The sequence below is a fragment of the Camarhynchus parvulus genome, chromosome Z, assembly GCF_901933205.1.
Source record: "Camarhynchus parvulus chromosome Z, STF_HiC, whole genome shotgun sequence".
NCBI classification, from domain to species: Eukaryota; Metazoa; Chordata; class Aves; order Passeriformes; family Thraupidae; genus Camarhynchus; species Camarhynchus parvulus.
The window spans coordinates 53,107,251-53,123,820 of record NC_044601.1 but is presented as its reverse complement, the minus strand read 5'-3'; the positions used below and the strand labels follow the sequence as shown (position 1 = coordinate 53,123,820).

The following is a 16,570-nucleotide window of genomic DNA, read 5'->3' as shown; positions in this document are numbered from 1 at the left end:
AATTTTCATGAGATTTTCCTTTTCATTACAGGAGTCAATAATTTGGAAGCACAGTACAACAAAATTGTAATTCCCAATGAAGAAAATGTGGTGATATACTACAGAATCCGCCAGCAGCTTGCAAAACTGGGTAAAGATATTGAAGAGTATATTCACAAACCAAAGTACTGCTTGCCCTTTCTACAGCCAGGAAGACTGGTCAAGGTAATTTGATTTTTCTTTTGTTTTTCATTTCTACCTATTTGTGAAATCTGCAAGTTTCATTTGTGTCTGCCAGTTTACCATCTTGAAAAATTGCATATGTCACACTAAGCACCAATTTTGACATGTGTTTCTTTGCTAAGCATTCAATAGTGCATTAAAATAAATACTGTTTTCATGATGAATAGTAGTCCACGACTGCTGTTGTAAATATCAAGTGTTGTGCTTGCAAGGATGTTGTTACATGTTATGTTATAACATCTTGTAATATTTCCAGGTGAAGAATGAAGGTGATGACTACGGATGGGGAGTGGTTGTTAATTTCTCTAAGAAATCAAATGTTAAGGTAAAATACACATTCTCTCAATTACCAAAATATATACCTGACTGTTTTTTTCTGAAAACAAGACAAAACTCCTATTTATTTATAGTTCTCAAAGGCAAAAAAATGTCCTTTTACCCCAAATTTACAAAAAGCTCTGAACTTCCTGAAGTGAAAGTGTAAAGAAATAAAGCTATAGAGGATGAAGAAAACTTCTGTGGAAGAAATGCTTGCTTGTACATAGCACTGAAAATGTTTCAAACTAAGTTATTTCTGAAACATTGCCAGTGCTAATTTAAGTTGTTCATGAGAAAGATACTTTAATGTTTTCTCTCAGAAAATCTACAGAAGCCCTAAGAGAAGGCTGAGAACAGTGGGAGACTGACATTTAGCTCTATGAAGAAGATTATCTTAAGCTAGCAAACTATGCTTTGAGTCCTAAATTAGGACATGAGACAGGGAATTGCTTGTCCTCTGAGATGTTGCCATAGAGTTGGAAAATTAAAATACAAAGAGAGCAAAACAATAGAAATGGATCTGAGGACATTTGGAAGAAAAGACAGACGGCAGTGATGCAATAGAAGCCAGACTTCCAGAAATGCATTTTCATAGTTGGTCTCTGTGTAACCCTTAGATGATATGTTGGTCTCCCTTTCAAAAATGTTTTGAGCAGCTACTCAGCTCTGTAAATGAAAACCTAAGTTACAACCATATTCTTCTGTGATAGCATTTTGGCTGTAATTTTAGCAGAGCATTGGCTTTATTTGCTAGGTCTAAATGCAAAGTTGTATTGTTAAGTTCTGGTGGTGCCTGTTCATTGTGGCACCTTTTGGTGCTTTTCTAATATATAGTCACTAAAGAGGAAATGAGAAAAATGTGTTCATACAGAACTTACTAGAAGAGATTCTGTTTTGTTTTCCATCTTCCTTTTGAAAGTCATATTTCTTTCTTTTTTCAAGTTCAAAAACTGGGCCGTTACTGCTGTTGCTTAAGTCTTTGGTTGTGGATTGCTTTTCTCGTAGAGACACACAGCAATAAACCAGATTGTCCCCTAGTCCCAGCTTTCTCTGTGAAATTGCCAACTTCTGTGTCACTTGGAGGCATTTCTTCTACCTGTGTCATATTTTATTCACATATATATTTGCCTTCCCCATATGGCCTTTCTCACTGTTACATAAACCTTTGGGCTTGAATATTAGCTTTGAAATTATGGACTGTTTTGCAAGAGATGGATGTGACTCCAGCAGCACTTTTTTCATTAGGTTGTTCTAGTGCTGGACTGAATTTTTCCTTCTGAGTGTGTGGATGGAAAGAATGACAATAGGTGCTGGAGATTAAGGAACAAACTTAAAGCTATGTAACTTTTAAAGTCAGTATGAAAAGACTAGTTTCTGTGAGCAGAGGCAAAACAAATTACTTGAAGAAGTTATTGTTTACCCATTTTAGTGTCTGTTCAATGCATTTTTGTCCTGAGACACAGATGTCATTCCCCATTACTAATTAAAGTATACAAGTATACTTACTTATTACCGGAAAGATATTACTTATGCTGTATCTTTAGACCTTCATCCACTTCTAAGCAGAGCAGTGCTTTGGGTTTACTTTTAGGAATTATATTGAATTCAGACTGTATTGCTAGTTTAGTTGCAAAATTTTCTTTGCTATATCATAGTTCCTAAATCGTTTTTTAAATGAGAAATCTGTACAATTAATAATGAATTTCGGGTTAAAGTATGTCTGTATTTCACATAATACTCCTTATTCTTTGCACTGTGAAAGCAAATGCATGAGCTATGTCAATTATGTTTATTATTAATTATGTGTAGATGCTTTTCCAATATGATTAGACAAATCAGTGTTCCATGAAACTGTCAATACAAACAGCGCTTTCCTGTCTACTGTTGTTCAGAATAGAATTTGTCTCAAGCAGGGATGCTTGCTATATATTCTGCATTATAGTAGGCAGCACAATAACAATGTCCTTTTGAATTTATAAAATCCCATAGAAGTTTTTGAGTGAGAAATTTTATTTCCACTGGATTGTGCCAGCAGTAAGCTAATGCTACTGTTGTGCTGTTGATTATTATTTCATCCCTGATTCTAGACATGAAATTTTTGTCTCTTAAAAATCATTGATACCAAAATTTGAGATGCTGCAGTTCTGTCTTCCCTATTTAGATTATTATAATCCTTTTATATTTATAATGTTTACTACATAAACATCTCTTTTAGTGCTGTGTCATGGTCATTGAATTTTCCGTAAGTTTGATATTACTTATCTGGGACTCTGAATTTGTTATTTGTTCTACCCTTCTTGGTTCTGGGGCATGACCATCTTTCTTATTTTGGTTGTTTCCGAACACTTGAAGTGAGAGCTGTTTCAGGGCAAATCTAAAATCCTAAGAATTCAAATGATTCTTCAGTACTCTGCTCAAAATGGCTTAATTTTGTCCTGTGAATTGATGCAGCACGAATTAAATAATCATTTGAACTTGATATTGCAGAGAAATCTGTGGCTAACAAGTGTTTTAAAGGTTCTAGTGTGCTTTTATTCTTGCATATGGAAACATATCCATTGCTGTTCTAGGGTGTAGTGGTTTTTAGTACCTATACTGTTCTAAGAAACGCATGGAAGGAAACAGTACACGTTAAAAAAAAGCAGTTGTAGATTGACTCACATCTAGTCAGCATTTTCTGAAAGATGTTGGTGTGTGTAAACTTAAGGAGAGTAATATTAGCAGCAGATGTTTATGATTTTTATACTCCTGCTTTACTAGTAAGTTTACAATACAATCACAGGTAGAAATATTTTTTCCTCTCTTTTTAGACATTTTCTAGACAACTCTAATTCTAATATTTTCTGTAGCACATTTGTGCAGCTATGAGTTTAGTCTCTACTTCATTCAAGTCAGCATTGTGCCTTCCCTGGTTTTGGCTGGATGCTGATCTGGTACATGTGGGTGTTTTAAAATTGTAATTCAGAGGGTGGCAGTGGTTTGGATTGCCTACATTGCTGTGAATGCTTTCTGCAAATGTAGGATATAACTCAGAGGAACAGTTTCTTCCTCAGCAAGTAATTGTCATTTCTTGAAGAAATAATTTAGCTTGTACAATAGGATAACCCTGTTTTTCTCTTTAGTTTATGATGGCACTTTCTCATAGCACTTCTGAGAATATCTTAAAAATGCTAGCTGGCATGCAGTGAAATAAAATAGTATGTTGTAGATTTGTAATGAAAAATATTGCCCAGTAAAAATGAACTGAGTTAAGATGGGATTTTGAAAATAATGTTTTCTTTTCCTCTTGTATTTGGAAGCAAAAAGCTTACACATGGTATTTTAAAAGGTGATGTCTGCCTTTTTTGTTAGGCCTATAACTTCTGTTCGAAGTCCTGAAAATACTTGTTTATAGTAGGAGTGTATTTGAGCAACCCTAGTGCATGTTGGTCCAAATAACTATTGCCAGTCTTTTTTAAAGCAGTGTGTAAAAAAGGTTATGGCCTTGTGAACAGTAGTCTTTAATCACCACATCTACATGTTCATGTTCTTTAAATTAATGTCAGATGTTATGGGTACAGTTTGGGTTGTGTAAAGATGCACCCTGCAAGATGCAGCTCTCTGCTTGCCACAGACACAAGCTGTTATGCTTGAAAGATTTTTCTGTGGTCTTGGTGTCTTGGTTGTGCGTGAAAACTTGAACCTGCAAACCTGCAAATGAAGGAGATCCCCTAAATTTTGGTTTTGTTTTTTTTTTTTCAAATGCAAAGTTCAGTACTGCTAGCATGGTGCAAATATGCATTACAGTTTTAAAACATACTGACTTACTTCAAATGAGCTACATACAGAAGAAAATGCAGATGCAGCTGAAACTTCAAGCAGACTTTATGCTACTCTGGCAAGGGAGTATAGGGGAGGGCAATTTTTTCAATTGTGGTTTTTCTGGGGTGGGGGGGGAGATCTTCCAATCAGCTCACCAGAATGTGGGTTTTGAGAACGTATTGCAACACTGAGCTGATACTCTGTAACAGACATAGCTCATTCCATACCTTTAATGTTGGAGAAATCATATGTTTTTCATTCATTCCTGTTTGTATTTTAAAATAACTGCTACAGACCTGCTCTTTTTCTGTACCCTCAACAGTCAAATTCCGATGAATTGGACCCATTGTATGTAGTCGAAGTGCTCCTGCACTGCAGCAAAGACAGTTTGAAAAATTTTGCTACTGAGTCTGCAAAGCCAGCCAGACCTGATGAGAGAGGAGAGATGCAGGTTTGTTATGTGTTTTTATTCTCAGTAGTTCCTTATAAACTTTCCCAAATCTTCATTTCCAAACTATTTGCACACTCTGGTAAAAGAGGGACTGATGCATTTAAAGAAGAGAAAGAATCTGTACACCTAGCTTTGCCTTCTTAATAAATGACAATAATATATTTTTAGTGGTACCATTTGACAGATGCTTTTTTTTTTTAGCAGTATCTTGTCTCTGGAACAGAATTCCTTTTTATTTATGAAAATTATTCAGGCTGGAAAAGATTTTCAAGATCATTTAGTCCAACCCTTGAATGCCATCTTATCACATCACAGCACAACGTGCCACATCCAGTTGTTTCTTGAACTCTTTCAGGGAAGGTGACTCCACCACCTCTCTGGACTGCTTTGCAAAACTCTCTCATTCTAAAAATAAATTGAATTTTTTTTTTAGTGAGAATATTTACACTATTTAAAATTTTCAATTTGAAACCCTATATCAAGACAAACAGTTATGCTGCCTTGTAATTTGTTTGCAGGTTTGTTCTCAGAAACTCCATTTAAACCTTGGAGTTTAATGTAGTAGTGATTCTTCATGGTGTCATGATGGTTTCTGTACTTAGGAAAATGTATTTTCTGTCTTGATGTTCTCTGCTGGTAGCATTCTTAGTTAAGTATATGACAATAACTGGTCTGGTTTGGATCAGAAGAGGTATTCCAACAAGTAAGACTCAAGGTAATAGAAAAGGTGTTGTTTTGTTTTCAATTGTAGTCTTTCTCCAGATGTAACTGCATTCAGAATTTTCCCATTTGGACAATTACTTTTCTTCTTTATGAATGCTTTAGGTCATTAGCCGCATTTTCCTGCTTTCTGATATTCCTTTATCCACTACTGTGTTCTTGAGCACTAAGTTTTCCTTTTCCCTTGAAAAGGTTTTGCTATGGACCAGTAATAAGAGGTACGTTTTTTACTGATTTATGAGTTACTGCACTCTCTTTGATAGGTTGTTCCTGTTTTGGTGCATCTTGTCTCAGCTATCAGCAGTGTCCGCCTCTACATACCAAAAGACCTGAGACCTATTGATAACAGGCAAAGTGTGTTAAAATCTGTACAGGTAAGTTCCACTAGGCTGTGTAAGTACTCTGCTCTGCTTAGTGAGGTACTCTTAAACCCAAGGCAGCTTGTTCTAAAGAAATTTGTGTAAAGTTTCTGTCACACCTTCACCCTTATTCTTTAAAGGGGTTGGCAGCCACAATGTCAATTGTTTTTCCTTGTCAAGTAATTTTAAACAGATTTTGAAAACTCCTGAAACATTGTATAACTTACATTACAACCTCCTGTGTCTCTATAGTTATGCCAGTTTATTTTTCTGTTACTTATCTTAAGAAAAAAACCTTTTTCATCATTTTAGGAGGTACAGAAACGTTTTCCTGATGGAGTACCCTTACTAGATCCTATTGATGACATGGGCATCAAGGACCAAGGGTTGAAAAAAGTAATCCAAAAAATAGAGGCATTTGAGCACAGGATGTATTCACATCCTCTTCACAACGATCCAAACTTGGAAACCATATACAAACTTTGTGAAAAAAAAGCACAGGTAAAGATACAAACCAAATTACTTCGTGTTTAGCTACAAAGTGGGGGGGGAGGTTGTCTTTCTACTTGCTTTTCTTTTTATTTGCAAAGCCCAAATCAGCTCTTTTAAAATTACTGAATCTCAGTAACAAAATCGCTGAGTTGGTGGTATGCCCTTCCTTGGTACAGATGTATGTGTGAAAAGAAAGCTTCAGAGGAAATTTTCAGGAATTAGAAGGTTACAGCGGTCTTTTTCACTGATTAGACATAGCACAGTGCAGTGTAGGAAAAGTCATCATAGATTATTTTAATTGATATTTTTTAATGTATTTGTGCAAACTTAAGTTGAATTGATGGGGCTTACTAGCTTGAGGAGCATACCAGAGAAATCATTGTGCTGCTCCTTCCTGACCTGACTCTCAGCCTGGAAATAATTACTTATTTTGTATAGAGTTGTACTGTCTTAGGCTGAAATCAGTTATGCATAAAACCAGCTCTCATATTTCTCTGCTGCTTGAGAAAACAGGTTCTCCAGGAGCCACTTCACAGAAGTGAGGTGGTTCTGGAATGGGCAGCACAGAGTTGCATGTGGTAAGACCTGATGGACCAAACAGCTTTTTGTGAGGGTGTCTGCTGTAAGGATGTAGATGGTGACTGTGATGAACTGCAAGCCACTGGAAAAGTTCTAATAGCAGAAAATATGCCTTTGGCTTACATTTCATTGAATAATTGGTTAGCTAGACTTAGTATAGGTCTTAGAAGATGAGCGCTCACTTCTCAACAGAGAATTTTTTGTCATTTAGTGTGGACTGATTTGGTTTCTTTCCCACTGTGGGTAAATAGCTTAACTTCCCAAGCTTACCAGAGATTTCAGTAGGTAAATGGAGCTGGTTTTTTTTACTATTATTATAAAATCAGTTTTGAACCTTCCTCTTAGAATTCTTAAGCAAGTCAACTCGTGAAGTAGTATGGTCATATACCATTGGTCTGAGGCCTTTATGTAAATTAAACAATGTCTTTAAAACAGTTGCATCTGTTAAGCCAGCAAAGTGTAATTCCTCTTCTTCTGGCCCCCCAGATTGCTATGGATATTAAAATAGCAAAGCGAGAATTGAAGAAAGCCAGAACTGTCCTGCAAATGGATGAACTCAAATGCCGCAAGCGAGTTTTGAGAAGACTGGGGTTTGCCACGTCTTCAGATGTTATTGAGATGAAAGGACGGGTTGCTTGTGAAATCAGCAGGTAACTGGCTTCTGTGCAAACTGTTCATTGTCGTGTATATACACATTGTTGTCCTTGCTAAAATTAGTACATTATGTTTAAAGTTTTGAGAAAATTAGAAAAGGGTTCTTCAGAGACAGTGTTCTGTGTAATAAAGGTAATATGCTGATTCAAGCAACGTAAGTAAAGTAGCAACTTAAGGACAAAATACAATAGGTTTTAAAATTAAAATGTAGACATGAAAATGGCAAAACAATAGGCTATTTTTGTGCCTGACTTGGGTAATAGCATGTGTTGTACATTGCATGAAGGGAGGGTTTTGATTTCTGTGGTTGACATTGAACCAGGACTGTTGGTACAGTCACTCAGAAATGAGTGTAGCAATGATTGTCAGCAGTTACCAAGTCACTGACAGGTTTCCAATAGAGCACAATTGCTTCCATAGGAATCTGTGAAGTGATGCATTTTACTGTAATACATTTCTCAGGTACATATATATTGAAAAAGGTGAAAAAAACCCATGAATCAGACTTTAATATCTTATAGTGTAACTCAGATTTTGGTAGGATTTTGTATTTTTAAAAGTCGCAGTGACTGCTGTACTCCTTGTCTTACAGGTAAGTTTATTTGATAGCTAATTGCCTTGCAAAATCTGATAGCAAGTGGGGAAGCTGAATCTGAGTTTTATCTACTTCCTGACTGACTGGAACTGTTTGAGTTAAACATCTCTTTTTTAAAAAAAATCATACATTGTTTTTCCCCCATCCTATGCATTTTTTGGACTAGCTCTAAAAATAGAGGTGTTTTATCCAAATAAGTATGTTTGGATTTTGTATCTGCATCGTGTAGTTACTTTTATTATTCATGATTAAGTCTTTATTCTTCAAGTAAATTGAAGCAAGTTTGTTCCTTTCTTCAGTATTTTGAAAATATCCAGTTGAATTTTTTCTAAGCAGCAACAGTACCAGTTTTAGTCCTTTTCTGAGTTACCTAACTCCCTGGTTGGTTCTTTCTGATCTCTTGATATTTTGTCTGATAGAAACTGACTAACTCAGCTATTCATATGATCTGTCAGGAGAGCTTTATTGTAGTCCAGTATGTGCTTTTAGCTTCTTTAAAATACTGTTGCAGTCTCTTAATCATTAGCATTCCCCTTAAGAAGCTGATACACTTGTTTGTGTGTGTGTGTATTTTGTGTCCTGACAGTAAAATAAGATGCTGTTTTTTAATCCATATCCAATTACTTCACAAAACAGATTAATAGTTCTTCATTTAAAAATTACATATCAGTAAGTCTTTCCCCTAAGCTTCATCCTTTTTATTTTAGTGCTGATGAACTACTCCTGACGGAAATGATGTTCAATGGTCTCTTCAATGATTTGTCTGCAGAGCAGGCAACTGCACTACTCAGCTGTTTTGTGTTTCAAGAGAATGTGAGTTACTTCTTCAATTCAAGAACTCTAGACATTCCTGTCTTCTAACAATACTGTTTTTAATTCAGTTGCAGAAATTGGTTGTAGTAGTATGAGCCATTGCACATTTTTGATCACTTCCTAAGATGTTTGACATGAACTCCTATTGAACTTAGCAAAAACATTTCAGCTTCAATGCAAAATCTCTTTCCTCAAGAGACACTCCAAAAGTTGTGTTAAATTGCAGTCTTCCTCCTGCAGTGAAGCAATATCAATAGATTGTCAGCATATGTGCTGCTATTAATACACACACACCCCTCCATATAACTGAAAATGTAGAATTATTATCTACATTGATAATAATGTAGGAAGATGCTCAGCAATGACTGCACCCTGCACTCTGGGATGAGCATATATTTAATCCTCAGACATGTCTGTGTTACGTTACATGGTCAGTACCCTTGACCATTGATTGAAATGGCAGTACCATATGGAATTGATACCCAGAAGGCTGTTAAAATCAGACCATATGTTTTTAAAAGCATGGGCATTTAATACTAGATGTTACTGTTTTCCACCTGCAAGCTGTATAGAAGGTTAGTATCACCCCAGAAAATTAGTAAAAATAAACTTCCATATGAAATACTTTTGCAAGTAGGTAGCAAGATGTGACACTCAGTTTGATTCTAAATACAGAAAAAACCACTAGCGGCAGATGCTAATGCATTCAGTTTGTTATTAGAAGGGAAACCAAGGTAAGCCATTGTTAATTAGAATATTGGGATTCACTCAACAATAGTACTTGAGTCTAAACAGCTAGGACATTAAGATATTCCTGTATTTTGAAGCACCATATTTTCATATATTGCCACTGATGCTTAAGTTACTAAAAACATTTTGTATTCTTAAAGAAAAGCTTGTGACTGTCAAAGTAGTTAATGGCAGTTCATTTGTCAGTACAAAAGTATGATACAGCTAAATAGAGGGAATTTTGGAAGTATCCAGAAAGCAGGTGCTGCTTTTCATAATGTTAGTATACTATACAGAAAGATTTTGTTTTCTGATCTGGTTTGAGGAACAAACATTTGGGGAATTCAGTAATTTAATATTTGGCACTAAATACGTTTGAGAATTTATTGGAATAATGTAGAGTGGCAGTATCGTGCATTGAACTTCTGCTTTTGCATTTAATTTGGTATAGAGCAAATGTGTGGGAGCAGTTGAGTTTGTTTATTATCTTCTTTTTCAGTCCAGTGAAATGCCAAAACTGACTGAACAGTTGGCAGGACCACTTCGGCAAATGCAGGTAATTAGAAATCTGTCTGAGCTCAGGATTAATGTTAACACAAGCAAAGCTCATGAGTAATGTATAGTAAGTGTAAAGACCTAATTTTGCATCATCAGTGAATTCAGTTGGTACTGCATGTCATTTTGCAATGTGTAATTAATAATATGCTATATGGTTTGCAAGAAGTCTTTATGCTAATTTAGAACATGGCTTTAAAATTTTTATAAGCTTGCTTGCTACACTGTAGATTCTTAGTGTAGGCAGACTTCATGTAAACAGTGGTTTACTTTCTGATTATGAGTAATTTCACACTAAAAAGAAAACCTCATCCTGTAATGCAGTACTTAATCATGTGCATGTCTTTTTGTCACTTACTCTGGTTAAGTGTAATACAAATACAAAATATTTTATGTTAAAGGAGTGTGCAAAAAGAATCGCCAAGGTGTCAGCAGAAGCAAAACTGGAAACTGATGAAGAAAATTACTTGAATTCTTTCAGACCCAACCTAATGGATGTTGTGTATACATGGGCAAATGGAGCTAACTTTGCTCACATCTGCAAAATGACAGATGTCTTTGAAGGTAGGCTAATCAGTTGTTCTTTAGAAGGTATGAGTTGGTAATTCTACAACAGGGAGTGGTAATACTGAATAACCTTACCGTAAACTCAGATGTATTCAAGCATCTGTATGGCTAAAATCAAGTGGGGAAAATATTCTTTACTATATGTTTAAATTTATACTTAAACACTGATGATGATTTAGAATCTAGAATCCCTTTTTAAAGGGATATCTCTGTATTCTAAAAACTTTCTATAAAAGTCAGAAATTCTAAGCATTACAACAAAAGGTAATGCTTACTTTTTCTAGTTACAGGGAAAAAAACCATGTTCCAAATGCTTGTCATCAGGAAGTACAGGTCTTGCATTTGTCCTCAGTATAGTTGGTTTTTTTTTTTTTTGGTATAACCAGTTCTTCCTGCTGACTTAACGATGACAGAAGTGAGAAGTGGTAACCAAGTCTCTCTTTTGAATAGTTTTGCACAGAAGCGCAGTGGAGATAGTTGCAGTCTAGATATAACATGTCAGGTGGATTAATTTGGTTCCTAAAACTGGAGTACTAGAAACTGCCTCTTGAGGAAGAATACTTTGTTTTCACTTTTAAAAGTATGATGATTTACAGGCCTGGTATTTTGAAAAAACACACTATCTAAAGGGTTGTCAGACAACAACGGTCAACACTAAAGGTCAGGCCAGAATGAAAAACCAGTGTGTTGGAAGTTGTGAAGAGTAGTTAGAAGTCTTCCTTTTTGAAGTTGTTAGTGTCACTGTTGCCTCCCTCAAATGCTGTTTTCTTCTTCACAAAGGTTTGCAGATTCCCTTACAATAAGGGAATTCATGCACATAATTCATGCATGTAATCCAGTGCATAGACCCAGGAATTTTCTGAAGAAAGTTGCTTTTGAGCAGTACAAATCCTGGCAGTCTTTGCTTCTGCAGTCAGCAGATTCCTCCTATTTCAATGAGTATCTGAGACTTCCATTTGCTATGGAGGCAGCCTGAGTATGTGGAACATTGAAGCAGCTGGCTTATATTTTACATTGATACTTTAATGTTCAGAATACACTGGGCAGTAACATTTTCCATTTACCATGTTTGTACTAAGACAGTCAGCTTTGTTCTACTCAATAGTGCCAACTTCCTCAAAATTAGATCTTAGTGGCCTGTTTTGAGGTCATCTCTTGTAACAGGGGTTAATGCATGATTCTTCCCTTAACTTTCAGTAGACTGGTTTTCTGTGCTTTCTGTCCCTGTCCAAAAGTAAGGGAAGCACTTCAGGCATCCATTGTTGGTTATGTGTGCCTTAAATGGATTGTGTTCCTAAATCCCAGAGTAGTTTTCCTTGGTTATCCAAGTTTTCCTTGGTTATCCTGGTTTTCTGTGCTTTCTGTCCCTATCCAAAAGGAAGGGAAGCACTTCAGGCATCCATTGTTGGTTATGTGTGCTTTAAATGGATTGTGTTCCTAAATCCCAGAGCAGTTTTCCTTGGTTATCCAAGTAACTGTAGTGATCTAAAAGAAAATCAGAATACAAAATAAGCCTAAGTGTTCCAAGAACAAGAGTGTTTGTCACAAAGTGGAGTAGCATTGATTTGCTTATGAAAATACTTTAAGATGAAATATGTGGTGGGAAGAAATAAAAATAAGAGCAGCTTTTTAAAGCCATTAGGAAAGAATGCTAAACGGAGTTAAATATCCTATCTGTTAACTGCAGACCAGCTCCTGCTTTATGGAAGTATAAACAATAATAATTCATTTTTAAATTGCAGTTTTCTTTTTCTTGTACATAAAACTATGTCTGCAACAAGCCCAGCTACGCTGCCTGCAAACAAGTACTCCCTGGAACGGCTGTCGGGGTTGGCCTTGTAAATGGAGACGAGCAGGATCTTTGACGGCTGAGCCAGGGCCTGCCACAGTGTAGCACAGCCATGCTTGGGGCAGCTGCCCTCAGGTCACTTGTGTTGGTGTGTGCCCTGTGCTCAGCAGGCTGTGGGTGGGCTTTTCCATCTCCTGTCATTGCAACAGGTTTTACAAACCGCTGCTCTTACACAAACTGTTCTCACTGTAGAAACTGACGTGGCCTAGTGAGCCCCTATGAATGCTTTTTAGAAGAGAAGCATTAACTTTATCATGTCCCACTGTCCCCAGAGCTATGAACAATGATCTTTTCATATTGTTTTTTTCCCAAATATTACACCTTAAGGGGGTAATAGAAAGGTTGTAGAAACCAAACCCCCTCCAGTGAGCAAGAGACTCAGATCTTCCCTAGATTTGGTAGCTCAGAGCCCCATCCAACATGACCTTGAATGTTTACATGTATTGAAAGGTCACAATAAGGTCTCCCTGGAGCATTCTCTTCTCTAGGCTGAACAACCCCAACTCTCTCAGCCTGTCCTCAAAGGAGACCTGTTACATCTCTGATCATCCTGGTGGCCCTCCTCTGGACTTGCTCCAACAGGTTGATGTCTTTCCTGTGCTGGGGACCCCAGAGCTGGATGCAGCACTGCAGGTGGGGTCTCATGAGAGCAGAGGGGCAGAATCACCTCTCTTGCCCTGCTGGCCACACTGCTTTGGATATAATTGGCTTTCTGGGCTGCAGGTGCACATTGATGGGTCATATAGAGCCTGTCATCCAGCAGCACCCCCAAGTCCTTCTCAGCAGGGCTGCTCTCAGGCCCTTCATCCTACATTTACCCATTAACAGTTATTTTGCCTACAGAAATTCTGACTCTCGGAGATGCTGCTGAAGGAGATGACCAAACAGGATGCTGTTTGCTTGTGGCCAGAAGAGCAGAAGCATTTACAGTTGTTTTGTGAAATTTGTAGCAGTGACTTGGGCTGAGCCACATGTGAGGAAAGTTCAAAAAGGAGATAAATGCATAATACATCATAAGTGGGTGTTGGGTTGCAGTGTAGGAGCTGTGGCAAGATGCTTGTGTGTATTATTGTAACCATGCAATGGCTTGTTAGAGTGGTCCATGGACTCTTGAGTAGCTCAGGATTGGTAGGATAGATCACTTACTGTTTTACTGCCTTTGCCAACAAAAGAACTAAGGCTTATAAAAAACAACCCCAAAATAAACCTGTGGTAGTTCTTGAAGCAGCTAAGTTGTGAATCTCCTAATGGTCTATGGTATTTGAGGAAGTTTTAACAAGTTCTTGAAAGAAAAAGTCAGCTAGGAATTACTCAACAGCCCAGAAAGTAGTATGATTAGATATTAGTTAGAGAATGTAAAGACACAGTCGAAAGGACAAGCATTTGGAAACAGCTTCAAGGAAATGCCTCACAAAGAAATTTACTGTGCAAACAGAAACTAAGTTTAAGACATTTGGCTTCTAGATAAATTGACCAGTGTTGTAGAAGGAACGATAACTTTGAGTAATTCAGGACCAGTTACATGATGTGGCACAACGTTGTCCCTTGCTCTTTCACACAGGTAGCATAATTCGTTGCATGAGGCGTCTAGAAGAACTGCTTCGGCAGATGTGCCAGGCTGCAAAAGCCATTGGGAACACAGAACTGGAAAATAAGTTTGCAGAGGGTATGTACTTCACTTTCACAGTACATTAAGCAATTTTAGAAGGAAAAGTGATGGGGGAAGGGACTGCACAGATTGTGAGGACTGAAGGTGAATAGTTTTGTAATGCAAACTTCTCATGTTGACATCGTGGTAAACAGCACCATTGCTGTTGTATTTCCAGATAACATCTTTATTACAAAGTCTGACTTAAAGGGTGGCTAAAAATGGATGTAAAATGACTTCCATTTAATAACCTGTAACATGCTTATAACTGTTCTTTAACTAGTGGTTGTGGCAGTTAAGACTCTTCAATATTAATTTTTTTTTCCTTCTTAATAGGGATTACAAAAATCAAGAGAGATATTGTGTTTGCTGCAAGCCTTTACCTGTAACAGCAGATGTCTTCCAGAAACTATACTGACATGATGGAACAAATTCATCAGTGTCACATGTGGCTTCCATATCAAGTAATTCCTTTTAATGGTGTTTACTTAAACCACAGTTGATTCAACAAGGCATGTACAAACAGCAGTGTATGTAATATAACTTGTTACAGTTTTCAATAAAAATTTACAATTGTAATAGCTTTCTTTTAAGCAAGAGCTTGAACCAACAGAAATTTAAAGTTTAGATGTACAATAACTGTGGTAGATATTATTATATACAGGTGAAGTGAGCATCCAAGAGCAGCAGCAGTCCCTTAAAGGCAATTACTTATATTACAGAGTTAGACTTGTGAAATTGTTTTCATTCAGCAATATAGGTGATAGGGGTCATTCTTCATGGTTGATGATTGCTGCCAAAGTGATTTCCATTTGTTGGAGTCTCATGTAGGGTTGTATGGGAATCTTCTTTTGGTTGAAATGTACATCCTCTCACTTTGAAGAAGTCTGACACATACACAACCTAATTGAACAAATCAGTGTTAACCGTTAATCAGTGTTAAATTATTCCTGCACTCACAAGTCTTTGAAACAAGGGCTCTGCAGCAGGCAAATTCTATGATCAAAACTAATAAAAAGCTTCATCAGTTTAAAACATTAGAAAATGGCAGGGAAGTCTTGTACAAAATTCAGATATCTGTTCTTTCAATAGCTTTTTCACCTTGCCATTGACTATTTAGCCACTGATGGTTTAAGCCAAATTTAAGGCTTGTGCTAACTGCCTGCCTTACCAGGCACTGCTTCATTACAACAGCCAATGTTTTTTCTGTAATTTAGGTGGAACAGAACAGGAGACATGGTGCTTTAGCTGGGCCCAGCATCTCTAAGGCCAGCTCTACCTATGTAGTCCTTTCCTGCAGTCTTTTAAACATACCACCTCACTTCTTCACAGCTAGGAGACATCTCCCTCACTATGAGACAGGTGGTTGATCCAATTCTGCAGCTTGCTGTCTTCCACTGCTCATTTCACAAAGTCCCATAGCAGATGTGCTGGGCACAGTGCTACCTGGAGTGCAATAAGTGAGAGCCTCACATTCTCCTTTCCCTTCCTGTATTATGTCTTCCCCTCCCACTAAAACCCTGAGAACTGCAGAACACTTGAATGTCCATGGCAGAAGAAACAATCTCCCACCACGCTGGCAGCTGGCTGATGATCCAGCACACTGCTTCAGCCACAGACCAGGGGAGTTTCAGCTTCCACTTAATGCCAGATTCCCTCAGTTCAATTTAGTGATCTATTTACAGTTGCTGTGCTGCTATGCTCTAACCTCAGCTTGCTGGTTTTGGAGAGGAACTCATCAGTTCTTTCAGATAAGAGTCTGAGGGTGGTGGTTGGTGCTAGTGTATATTTTTTAAAATAATTTCCTGACCTTTCAACTCTACTCTCTGTAATGCTACTTTCTACTCTTTCTTGTATTACCAAGCACCTTCTGAATCATCCAACATCCTTGACTAAACTTGTTTTCCCTAATAAAAGTGTGCTCACCTCTTTGATCTCTGATGTTTCTTACTCTCTGTACTGTTTCTTTGAAAAAGGGGTAGGATTATGCCAACATGTTGCCATTTAGTAACAGCTAATGCAGCCTGTATGATTTCTCAGAGCTGCTCCAAGATTTGATTATTGATTGCAATTAGTAGACAGCTTTGTCTTGAACCCTTCTGAGAAAGCTGACAAAGCATTTATTGTGGAGGTGGTTCTTCCCAGCTGAGCCTCAGTTCTTGATAACTGAATCCTTCAGTAAGACCTCAGTTTGTTCCCACTGATCCAGAAGTCCTAA

General features: G+C 37.3%; 2 protein-coding genes across 3 annotated transcripts in view; one reads left to right on the top strand and one right to left on the bottom strand.

The window, feature by feature from the left end:
- The window catches only part of MTREX (Mtr4 exosome RNA helicase), a 44,424-nt gene extending 28,131 nt beyond the window's left edge, over positions 1 to 16,293 (top strand). The window contains exons 17-27 of the mRNA XM_030969095.1: positions 32 to 204; positions 479 to 547; positions 4,664 to 4,792; positions 5,776 to 5,886; positions 6,184 to 6,372; positions 7,429 to 7,592; positions 8,899 to 9,004; positions 10,233 to 10,289; positions 10,690 to 10,852; positions 14,266 to 14,370; positions 14,689 to 16,293. Of these exons, the coding sequence (XP_030824955.1) occupies positions 32 to 204; positions 479 to 547; positions 4,664 to 4,792; positions 5,776 to 5,886; positions 6,184 to 6,372; positions 7,429 to 7,592; positions 8,899 to 9,004; positions 10,233 to 10,289; positions 10,690 to 10,852; positions 14,266 to 14,370; positions 14,689 to 14,741 (1,319 nt within the window). The 3' untranslated portion in view covers positions 14,742 to 16,293. The remainder of the gene's footprint in view (positions 1 to 31; positions 205 to 478; positions 548 to 4,663; positions 4,793 to 5,775; positions 5,887 to 6,183; positions 6,373 to 7,428; positions 7,593 to 8,898; positions 9,005 to 10,232; positions 10,290 to 10,689; positions 10,853 to 14,265; positions 14,371 to 14,688) is intronic.
- Positions 13,851 to 16,570, bottom strand: part of PLPP1 (phospholipid phosphatase 1) — a 65,281-nt gene continuing 62,561 nt past the window's right edge. Inside the window, exon 6 of one of the 2 annotated variants that reach the window (XM_030969098.1) lies at positions 13,851 to 15,255. In XM_030969098.1, coding sequence (XP_030824958.1) covers positions 15,130 to 15,255 — 126 coding nt within the window. In that variant the 3' untranslated portion in view covers positions 13,851 to 15,129. The remainder of the gene's footprint in view (positions 15,256 to 16,570) is intronic. The other variant, XM_030969097.1, reaches the window with a different exon arrangement.